This window comes from Phocoena phocoena, chromosome 7 (genome assembly GCF_963924675.1).
Source record: "Phocoena phocoena chromosome 7, mPhoPho1.1, whole genome shotgun sequence".
Taxonomy (NCBI): Eukaryota; Metazoa; Chordata; class Mammalia; order Artiodactyla; family Phocoenidae; genus Phocoena; species Phocoena phocoena.
Genome location: NC_089225.1, coordinates 60,037,524 through 60,049,806, shown reverse-complemented (window position 1 = coordinate 60,049,806; position 12,283 = coordinate 60,037,524). Strand labels below are relative to the sequence as shown.

The 12,283-nt window shown below is 37.9% G+C and overlaps 1 protein-coding gene across 1 annotated transcript in view; it reads left to right on the top strand.

Annotated features, from left to right (window-relative positions):
• PDE11A (phosphodiesterase 11A) overlaps nucleotides 1–12,283 on the top strand; it is a 419,270-nt gene that overhangs the window by 41,075 nt on the left and 365,912 nt on the right. Inside the window, exon 2 of the mRNA XM_065880101.1 lies at nucleotides 7,542–7,700. Coding sequence (XP_065736173.1) covers nucleotides 7,542–7,700 — 159 coding nt within the window. The remainder of the gene's footprint in view (nucleotides 1–7,541; nucleotides 7,701–12,283) is intronic.

Below are 12,283 nucleotides of genomic sequence, written 5' to 3'. Positions count from 1 at the left end.
AGACCCCTCAGACCTCTGGAGGCCTTGGATTTATTAAGGGACCTTTGATTCAGTGGTTCTTAACTCGGACCAACAGTTAGAAGTCAGATCCCCTGTACAACCCCTCCTCCCACCGATTATGATTTAATCGGTCAGAATGGGGCTAGGGCATCAGTAGTTACCTAAAGCTCCTCAAGTGATTCCAATGTTAGGAACAGTTGCCAACCACTGCTCTATTCTTATGAATACCTAACAGTGTTTGTAGACTGAAGAATTACCATATATACACACATCTTCTATTACTTTTCCTCTATAATTTATGGACACAGTAACTCAGATACAAATTCATTAAACATTTCATGGAGTTAAGAGGAGCTTTTTGCATTTACATGTTTTCTCATCCATATGTTCTAAAAACATAGTTCTCATCATGTGGATGTTCTCAGACTTGAAGAGTTTGATCATCTTGGCTCTGAAGGACCCAAGGTAAAGTTGAAATTGTGGTTAAAACAATCACCCTTATAGGTTAAATGGTGGTCAAGACTAGTTCTTGGCTTAATCATGAGCACTGGATAATTTTACTATAAAGTGTTGGGGAGAGAAACCTTAAACACAGAGAGGGTAAAAGAGATCTTATGTGACCCATCCTTGCTATGAGTCTGAATAAGATTCTTAGCTCTGGCTCCTGCCTTAGGGAGCCTTGAGTGACTTCTCTGAGAAAGTGAAAAGAAGAGTGGATAGTTTCCCTTTTGCTTTGAGGCTTCTTATGTGCCTCAAAAATATGTCTCCCTGGGGCTGGCTGGGATTCTCGAGTGCAGTGAACATAGCTCTTTTTTCAAGGACCTGCAAGCTCAGACTTCAGAAGTTGGTTCTTTCTACAGCCTTAGTGGACTTTGCAGGTGGGATCCGCTTTCTGGGTGTGTTCTGTGGCATCATATTCAACTCAGGAATGTGCAGAGGAGGCTGCAATTGCAAGGTCCTGGGTCAGAAGTACATGCACTTACTGTTCTCTCTGTAGCGGGCACAGGTCAGTTCCATTGCTAAAAATTCAAAATTGCTTTTGGCCTTATGACTTTATCTTTTTAAATATTAAAAATCATAGCTGAGTGTCACATGCAAAAAGTAGGTCTACACAAAAGCACTGAGAAGATCCCTGCACTTCTCAAGAACAGTTATACTTAAAGTATCTGTGATACGAAAAATATTATGACATAAAAATACTCGAAGGAAAAAAGAGTCTGCCACATTCATAAGAAACTCATTCCAGATTTTAACAACCTTATTAAAGAAGCCCTTTAATTTATTAGAAATCTCTCCTGTTGTAGATCATTTCTTATTTTTTTGTCCTAAGGGAGATGAATAAAAATTGGACACCATTCTCAATGTGATATTTCATTATAGACCTAGAGGCGTTTGTTAGTTTCCTACTCAAGTTTCCATCTCCAGCAGTAAGTAGGCCCAATGTTTCTACCTTCTCATTGCTCCTGTCACCTCTGTGCCTGGCCTTCTGTGAAGCTTTGCTGGTGAGTGTGGTGAAGACCTCAAGTGAAGTTATTGAGCAGAATCTCTCATTCTTATCTAATTAGTCTCTTCCTTGCCTTCCTTTTCCTGAAATTAAAACACCTATCTATATATCTATCTATCTACCTACCTACCTATATCTCAAACTACTTTGGGGGCAGTACCACCATGTGGATGGCCCGTAGTTAACTAAACCTCAAAACATCCACAAGGGAACTCCTATTACCCCCTCAGAAGCTGTCCCCTCCCTATGTTCCTCACTCAGGGAATCTACCACTCACCCAGGTACCTGCACTGGCTATATGCAGCTATTTTTTACTTCTCTAGCATTAGCAACCTTACATCAAATTAATCAGCAAGTCCTAGTGTTTCTACCTCCTAAGTATCTTTCAACTCAGTCCTTTCCCATCACCCCTACCACCAATAGCCACCATCCCAGTCCAGAGATGGTTTATCTCTCACCTAGACTTCTTGCCTTCCATTCATTCTTTACCTGTAAGCCATAATAACTCTTTCGTAAATGAAGAATCATCCATATTACTCCCACCTACCTTCTTAAAACCCTCTAGTGACTCCCTCTTCCTCTATGGTAAATTTACAGTTCAAAACCTGGTCGCTAAGCACCCCTTCTTCAGCTTCCAGCTGGTCTTTTTTGTTCCATCTCTGACTCTTCCCTTGAGAAACATCTTCAACTTTTTTCAGTTCCTCAAATTCACCAGCTTCCTATTGCCTCTGAATTTTGAATACTATTCCCTCTTCCTGGGAAACCAATCCTTTGGCTGTCAGCTTAAAAATTTCACTTTCCTTGGGAGATTCCCCCACGCCGCCCCGCCTCCCTCAGACTGTGTGTTCCACAATGCCCTATGTTTCCTTTACTACTATACTCATTTGTGGTCATTGCTTGGCTAGCAAAATCTATTTTTTGCTATCTTCCATTTTTAAACTTTCCCTCTCTCTGTAACATCAGAGTAATATGTTCCTTTATCTAATTATTTCCTTAGTTTTCTTCATCTCCTATGATTAATTTATACCTCGATTTTGGGCTCAGCTTTCTTCATTTTCTTAAATTGGAAAATTAATCTAGAGATTAATATAATTGTAAAGTATGCAATTTTATCAGCTCTTCTGACCTCTCATTAGATGGATTATATCAAGTTTTGAGTTAATTTGTGAGAATAATCCCATAAATAGTGTAATGAAGACATGGACAAAGTATGTTTTATGGTGCATTATTTTTAAAAAACCATTATGACTTAATGAAATAAATTTATCTTCCCAGCTTTTAAATTAGAAGATTAACACTTACCACATATATCAACATAATTATCTTTTTCTCCTCAAGTCACAAGTTTATCAGGTGAGTGTAGAGAGTTGGAGAGATGGTGAGGAGGGTTTACTCTATTTTTGTTCCCCCTGGTCATGATGAAGCACCCCTGTATCTATTGTTGTCATGTGGCTTTGGATATTTTGGCAATGAATACCCCACAGTCTTGGTGGTTGATTTACTCAGAGTTGGCCTTTGGTGGATGACGCCCTTTTCCAGAGATACAGACTATCACAAAGGTAAGAGTAGAAAGGCCTGCCTATTCCAGAGTGGATTTTCAAGTCGTCTCACATGGTCCACACCAATGATATGTAACCACCAGAATACATGCCACTCTCTTTGTTCCTCCCCATTTTAAGGCTTTTCTTATCAATGAACTTTATTGATCTTACTAGTGACTAAGCCCTTTATCATTTTGGACAATTGTTCTCATGTGAGAATCAGCTATGAGCATTTAAAACCAATTAAAAACAAATGCTTTGTATTGATTGGTTCAATTTGGGATGGGGTGAAGCCCAAGCACCGGTATTTTGAAAACCTTCTCAGGTAATTCTCACATGCAGCCAGGGTGGAGAACCACTGATTTTAGGTTGCAGGATATACCTCACTGATTTATCAACCTTCCTGACTTTCTTTATATGTAGACTTTCACCTTCATCTCAGACTTCCCCATTCCAGTAGATGGCACTTCCATCTATATAGTTTCTCAAATTAAAACCTGAGATTCATTCTTCTTTCTCTAGACCCCCATCACCAACCAATTCATTAGGAAGTACTGTAGACTCAACATATCCATCTATTTTTCCTTAGCTCCATTGCTTTTCTTTTAATCCAGACCATCTTCTTGCCTAACCTGGACCACTGAAATTTCCTTACTGGTTTCTCCTATTCCAGCCCTATATCATCTTCCACAAAGTTCTTAACTTTTAAAAGTTGGTCTTAAACTTTTTGTTATAAAATATTTCAAACCCTTAGATAAGACCATCAAAGTTTATAGAATTTTAGCACTGTACTACATTTGCTTCACAGTTTTTTTTTAAAGAAGGAAAATTGTGTTGTTAGAATTGAAGCCTCCCTCTAACCTCTCCCTCATGCTATTTCCTCCCTTCCTCCCTGGCGGTAACCACTTATATCAATTCAGACTTTATTATTCCCATGCATGCATTATACTGTTGCTACATGTATGAATCCATACATAATATTTAGTATTGTTTTTAAATTTTGGTGGTATTATATAGATGGTATCAGTTTGCAGCTTGTTTCACTTAACATGTTTTTGATGTTTGTTCATGTTAATACAAGTAGCTTTAGCTGATTCCTTTAAATTGTTGTATAGTATATCAAAACGACATCATAATTTGTTTATCTTTCTATTGACCAATATTCAAATAATTTCCAGTTTTTTTCTTTTCATAGTTGATGTTGCAGTAAACATTTGTGCATCTCTCTTCTGTACATGTACAATAATATCACAGTGAAATGTGGGGCCTTAGGGCTTTTTCAACTTTCTAATATTTTGCATAATTACAACACAGTCTTTAAAAAAAAAAAACACCTATTACTCAGGGAAAGTGTTGTGGAACACCTCTAGTAAGCCAGTATGAAGTAGTAAATGAGAAATAAAAGCTTTGCTCTCTCAGATCTTATATACCAGTGGTGGGAGAACAAATAAACTAAGATGATGATTTCAGAGAATGCTAAGTGCTGCATAATGAATCATACCATCCTTCTGCTTCAAGATCTTCAGTGATTTTCCATTGCATTTAGGAATAATATAACTCCTGTCTGGTCCTGTAAGACTTGGTACCATCTGGCCCCTGCCTTCCTCTTCCATTTTCCCTGTGGCTTCCTGTGCTCTTGCCTTTGACCTTTGAGTTTTTGGAAATTACTAAGCTTTTTCTTGCTTCAGGACCTTCACATGTGCATTGTTCCAGGTTCCTGGAAAGTTTATCCCACCATTAGTTGACTGGCAAATTATTACTTGTGACTCAAGTCACAGCTTACTTGTCCTGTCTTCTGAGAGAACTTCCTTGATCCCCATAAAAATAGGTTCCTTCTTTTGAGCCTCTCTCGTGGTACCTTGTCTTTTCCTCAGTATCACTTAGCACGATATATGATTATACATTTATATGTCATCTGCCTCATCTACTAAATTTCAGGTTCATTGAAGGCAGGGATGATGCTTCTGTTTCCTGCTGTATCTCCTAGCTCACAGCCTGACACATAATGTTTCCTCAGTGAATGAAAAAAAAAGTAATACAAATTAGTGTTTTTCTGAAAGTTTAGTTGCAGGCTCATTTTGAGCAGGAGATTTGGTTTTGTCTGGGTTTTGATTCCCTTCTCTCTTGAGGGCTCCCCTCTCCCTAACTAAGGGTTTAGAATGGCCTCCATAGGCCCCAGACCAGAATCAGGCCTTATTACAAAGAGGGTTCCTGTTCTTTTGATATTGGGGATATCACAGAGGTCTTTTGATATTGGGGATATCACAGAGGTCATAGAAGCCCAGCACTGTTTGGTCTTGAAGTTATCACCTTGTCCGCAGCCAGCCTTTCTAGGCCCTCAGTCAGATAAAATTCATAGCTCTCTATGGTGGTCAACAGCAGTGCTTTGTTTTTGATTTTTTTTTTTTTTCTTGATACGCGGGCCTCTCACTGTTGTGGCCTCTCCCGTTGCGGAGCACAGGCTCCGGATGCGCAGGCTCAGCGGCCATGGCTCATGGGCCCAGCCGCTCCGCGGCATGTGGGATCTTCCCGGACCGGGGCACGAACCCGTGTCCCCTGAGTCGGCAGGCAGACTCTCAACCACTGCGCCACCAAGGAAGCCCTGTTTTTGATTTTTAAACCTCTTTTAACAAGGAAATATCAAGAGCATTGGGAGAAGCCTCACTTCAGCCCCTGGCTTGAAGCAGTGAGCCTGGATCCAGTTTATCTTCTTCCTTCGAATGTTTTTAGTCCCTATTACCCTTTTAGGAGCCAGTCTTTTCTCTCTCTCTCACTCTCCATTCTTCCTTCTTTTTTCTCCCTTCCGTTCCCTTCCCTTCCTTTCCTTTCCTTTCCTTTCTTCTTTCTTTTTTTTTTTTTGGCCCACTCAGCATGTGGGATCTTAGTTCCCCAACCAGGGATCAAAACCGTGCCCCCTTCAATGGAAGCACGGAGCCTTAACTACTGGACCACCAGAGAAGTCCCTCTCTTTCTTCCTTTCTTTCTGCCTCCCTTCCTTCCTTCCTTTTCTTTCTTTCTCTTTCTTTCCATTTGAAAGTAAGTTGAAGGTAGTATATTTCACCTTAACATACTCTAGCATGTATATCCTAAAAATAACATTCTCCTATATAATTACAATACCACTATCACACCCAAGAAAATTTATATTGATACAATGATATTATCTAATGTAAAGTCCTTGTTCAACTTTCTCTAATTGTCTCCCTCCCAAATTGCATAACAATTTTCAATGAAGGATCTCACATTTCATTTAAGTTTCAGGTCTCTTCAGTCTTCTTTAAACCAACACAGCTCCCATGGCTTTATTTTTATTTTTAATTTATTTCCTCTCATGGTATTGACATTTTTGAAAAGTGCAGGTCAGGCTTCTGAAGGAATGAGCAATAATCTGCATTTTTCTTAATTTTCTTTTCCTGAATGATCAGATTCAGCTCTTTGACAAGAACATTACACATTCTTTTTTTTTTTTTTTTTTTTTTTTGCGGTATGTGGGCCTCTCATGTTGTGGCTTCTCCCGTTGCGGATCACAGGCTCCGGACACGCAGGCTCAGCAGCCATGGCTCACGGGCCCAGCCGCTCTGCGGCACGAACCCGTGTCCCCTGCATTGGCAGGTGCACTCTCAACCACTGCGCCACCAGGGAAGCCCCATTCCACATTCTTGATGACGCTGTGTCCTTCTTATTGCATCACATCAGGAGGCGCACATGGTGCTGTTTTGTCTCATTAATGGTGATGCTAAGTTTGATTACTTGTTTAATATTATGTCCAGTAGATAATGATAAAGACATCTTTTTCTCTTTGAATTTAATGAGGCACTTTGAGACTAAGTGAATACCCTGTTTACTAACAATTTTTCATCCAATGGTATTGGCATCTATTGATGATCCTTGCTTGTATCCATTATTGTATCTGTAGTTGCAAAATAGATATTATATAATTTTATCAATCCTTCTACATTTTTTAGCTGACATTGTGTAAAGAAGCCTTTTACCTCCTCCCTACCCACCACATTAAAAACATTTTTTAGAATGTTTAAAAAGTATCAGTATGGGCCCATAAGTTCTGTTTTTTTCACAGGATCATTTTGACTGAGGAAACATAATTGGTTTTTCTGCATATTTTTTCATAATGCTTAATATATATTTCTTATATGATACTTCATAGCCAGTTGTCTATGCGAAATAACATATTTTAATAAATAGCACAGTGTAAAGTTCTATTAAAAACACTTGCCCCTTCCCCAACTTTGATATATTGTTGTAGTGGGGTTTAAAGTTTCTCTCTTCGTTTACCATGGTTAAAAACTATGGTGGTGATTTATTTTCATTTATGTTCCTTTGGTGAATTCAACATGAAATCAGATCTGTTCTTGTTATTAAAAATCCACGGGGTGAAGTTCCCAGTGATAAGGTATCACACACAGAAACATTCTCTCTCCTTCTCCCTGACAACAATGCAAATGCAGTTAATGATGCCCTCTCTGTCTTATTTTTAGGATCGCAGATTCAATGATGAAATTGACAAGCTAACTGGATACAAGACAAAATCATTACTGTGCATGCCTATCCGAAGCAGTGATGGTGAGATTATCGGTGTGGCCCAAGCAATAAATAAGATTCCTGAAGGTGCTCCATTTACTGAAGATGATGAAGAAGTAAGATTTCATGCTTTTTGTGACTTGTACTTTCCTTCTTGATCATTGATTGCTATTCTCCCTGAAAAGGACAGGAATTATGTGAATAGCTGTTGGATTAGCCCATTCATGGATCAAAGAGCTTTTTCTCATATTACACAAAATGTAATGGGAGTTTTTTGCTATTTTGTAGAATGTGGTATAATTGAAAATAATTACTTCATCTTCTTCTTAGCCTACTTTTCATTGCAAGCCCTAGTAGTATTCTTGTTATTCCCTAGTCTTTATCTTCCCTATAAATAAGCCTTTTTTTAAAAACATAATTTGCGATATTTTAAAAAAACACCAAGAATACTGCCAGTACCATCACATCAATGTGTGTGCTCTTTTTCTAACCCATTTCCCTGCCTTCTACCACATCCAAGGATAACCACTAAACTAAATTTTCATTGATATTCCTTTGCTTTATGAAAAAATAATTTATATTTACAATCCCTAAACAACATAGTGATTAATTTTGCTTGTTTTGGAGTTTTTTTACAAATGGTATTATAATGTAATCTTCTACAAGTTGCTTTTTTTACTTAGTATGACGTTGCTAAAATTCATCCATGTTGTTATATGTATCTGTAGTTCTCTTGTTTGCATTGCTGTGTAATGTTCCATCATGTGACTATTTATGTATTCAAAATGAAAATTCATTTCATTTTCCTTCAACAGATATTTGGGTTGTTTCCAATCTTTTTTGGGGGTGAGAGAATATAAACTATAAATATTCTTTTGTATATCTTGGCATACCTACAAGTGGAACAGCTGGGTCATAGGCTATGTGAATATTCAACTTTACAAATAGTGCTAGTATTCCAAAGTGGTTAAATCAATGTATGCTCCCTCCAGTAGGGCTTAAAGAGTTCTAGCTTACTAACACTTGGTATTATCAACTATTTTGGGGGGTGGGGGGGGGAATTAGGTGGATATAAAAGGATATATCATTGGAATCTTAATTTGTTTTCCTGATTACTAATGAGGTGGTTCTTTTTTTTGTTTTTTCCATATGTTTATTGGCCGTGTGTTTTTTCTCCTTTGTGAAATATCTACTTGTGTCTTTTACCTACTTGCTTTTGGTTTAAAAAAAATCTTTTTCTAATAGATTTGTAGGCGTTCCTTATATATTCTGAATACCAATTTTTTTCTTAGTTTGTGGCTTGTCTTTTTTTTTACATCTTTATTGGAGTATAATTGCTTTACAATGGTGTGTTCGTTTCTGCTTTATAGCAAAGTGAATCAGTTATACATATACATATGTTCCCATATCTCTTCCCTCTTGCGTCTCCCTCCCTCCTACCTTCCCTATCCCACCCTTCCAGGCTAAATAAGCTTTTTAATTGAGTATCACAGCACTACCACACATGGCCCAGGGAAAGATAGGGGAGTTAGGAAGATTACTGTGTTTCAGAAGCTCAGCACTTTCTCATATTTTCATAATTACTGTGAAGAATTGTTTTCTTAGTTTTTATATAAAAATCTCAATAAAATGAATGTTTTTAATTGTTATTCCAAATTGCTAATAAAAAGAACATTATTTGTGTCCATGAAGAGCAGTTGGCCTTGGTAGAGTGATGTACTTTTTGCTCTGAAATGTTGAGTTCTTTCACCAGCATTTTATTCACCAGCTCATTTTAAAGAGAGACCTTCAAAGAGCTGAAGTTCTGGCTTTGAATCTCTTACCTTCATATTGAATAGAATCTGGTGGACTATTTATAAGATTTATGGTAAAAGCAAATCTCAAGTTAGTTTGTTTAAGTTTGATGACTGCCATATTCTTACTTGATTATAAAAGACACTTTATAATTTAACCTTCTGGCTATGAGGTTGCTATTTGCCAGTGCTGATTACTAATGCATTAAATTAATGCAAATGTTCTGGTATAAAAGGTCAACATAAAATATGATTATAAGGAGACAAGATTTTTTAAGTGTGAAGAGAATCCTTTATTGAGGTCATTTCTGTGGTCAAATTTGAACAACCCAGATCCAAGAAAATATAAACTCTTAGAGCGTGATAGGACCTCAGGCAAGGTCTTACCAATTCAGTAATCAACTACAGTGTTCAAGGCACTTGTGTTGGGGCCGTAAGAGACAAAGATAAATCCCAGATGTGCTATGCCATGAGGGAACTGCACAAGGAAGAAGGCAAGGTCAGCAGTAAGATGTTCTAGGACATGTTGTGAGGGCCTAGGAAAGGGAGGATGAGTCTTACTTGAAGAATCTGAAGAGGCTTTGATCTGACCTCTGAAGAAAGTGTAGGCTTCCCTAAGACAGAGCCAGGTGAGAAGGTGAGGCTGTTTAGGAACGTATAAAATGTAGTCTACCTCATTCACTATGCAAATGTTTCCATGGGATGTACAGATAGAACAAAAATTTTATTTTGTGCATTTTGTACTGAAGATGACAGAGTCCTATAATTATGTGCCTCTTATAAGGACTTAGATAGAAGGATTTGAGCTTTGTCTTTCCAAACATAACAGCCACATGCCCACAACATCTCCCAAACCGTGGAGTTTCTACAGATATTAGTCCTGCTTTCACTCTGTCTCCTTCATTTAAGAGGATCCCATTGTATATTTAATTTTCATCTATGATTCCATTTATGTTATATTGTTTTCTGGACTTTTCTCATTGGATTTATACTTATGATGTAGGGCTTCATGAGCTCTGGACGGTTTAAAGGGAAGGTATGCACAGAGCTTTGTCCCTGTCTTGAACAGCATCAATGCTTAGCTCTACTGAGTACGAGAGCTGGGACTGAGCTCCAGCTTGGCTAGAGACAAGCAGCCTGCTCTGGGTGAGCCACTTAACCTCTGACTTTGTTTTCTCTTCTGTCGACTAGACTGTCTACCATTCTACAGTATGAGAATTCAGTAATCATTAACAAATACTTTGCAAAGTATAAGAAACTAGGCAACTGTAAACATAAAATTTTTTTTAAACTATCGTTTTCCCAAAGAGTTTCAAAATGTTATTCTATATTCGTCAGTTATCCCAAGCCAATTTATTTCTTAGGTTTAACTTCATTTGAGTATTTCCTTGCTCAAATGTTATATTTTTTCTCCTCTGTAATTATCCCATGTGCCCACAGTAACATTTTATTTTCCAAGCTCTACGATTTCCTCACCTGATTAAAAAACCCTACTTTAGTCTCACTTCTTGGAAAAAAAACCCTTACCACTTAGGGCAGGTAGGTTGTGTTCTTGCAGGTGACACTGGATGGAGAATATTTTTATCTCAAATTTTGTATCTGACCCTTTCCTGCAAGAATTCTGTATATTGTAAACCAAACAGGAGTGATGAAGAAGAAAAGCAGAAAACAAAATCTAGAAATGATTAATGGGAAAGAACAAGATCTCGAAACTTTTCTTCAAATAAGAGAAAACATTGTGGCATAATGGGTACATACAGTCCAGATAGTGAGTCTACCTGGGTTGAAGTTCCATCTTGGCCATAGCCTGTGTAACCTTGGGCAAGTTACTTAGCTTCTCTATGCTCCCATTTCCTCCTTTTAGGAGAGAGATTATAATAATAATACGTATTTCCTAAGGCTATAGGGGGTTAAATGAGAAAATACAAGGAAAGAACTTGGAAAAGCACCTAGCACTTAGTAAGTCCTCATAAAAGATTAGCTTTTACTGATACAACGTTAATACATGTAAGATACAGTCAGGTCTCAGTTAAGAAATTACCTTTGTATAATTTAAGTCTTTAAGTTTTTTTTGTTTGGTTTGGTTTTTTTTTTATTTTTTATTTTTTATTGCGGTACGTGGGCCTCTCACTGCTGTGGCCTCTCCCACTGTGGAGCACAGGCTCCGGACATGCAGGCTCAGCGGCCATGGCTCACGGGCCTAGCCGCTCCGTGGCATATGGGATCTTCCTGGACCGGGGCACGAACCCGTGTCCCCTGCATCGGCAGGCGGACTCTCAACCACTGTGCCACCAGGGAAGCCCCTCTAAGTCTTTATTAAATACAATCTATATGCCAATTTCACTGTTTGGAGTTTTAAAAACGAAGTGAGGGATATACTTCTTTATAAATTCACAATTCTCTTGTGTGATTGTTTATGCACATACTGTTTTACTTGATTGTACAAGATTATGCTTATACCAATTTGTATTCTACTTTTCAAAGTAATTTCTTACATATGTGTCCACATATGAATGTAGTCTACATTTGCCATTTTTAGAGATTATAAAATTTTCTTCTTTTTCTATGTAGTTGAGCTTGCACAGTCATTGTCCTATTACTGGAAATTCGGGTTGTTTCCAGGTTTTCACTAACACGAATAGCCCCTGAATGAACATCTTGAACAAGTCACCTTTTTCTTTTGTGTTATTTCCTTGGGGTATATTCTAGAGAAGGAAATTACTGAGTCAAAGGGCAAGAAAAGTTTTATAGCTCTCATTCCAAGCTATCAGATAGCTTTCAGAAATACTGAACCCATTTACAACGGTAGCAACATACATATACCTCACTTCACAGAGCCCTGCCAGGTTTGTTCAATTCACATTTAAAAACTCAAATTACTTTGCCTTAGTCTTCTAGGCAGTCTT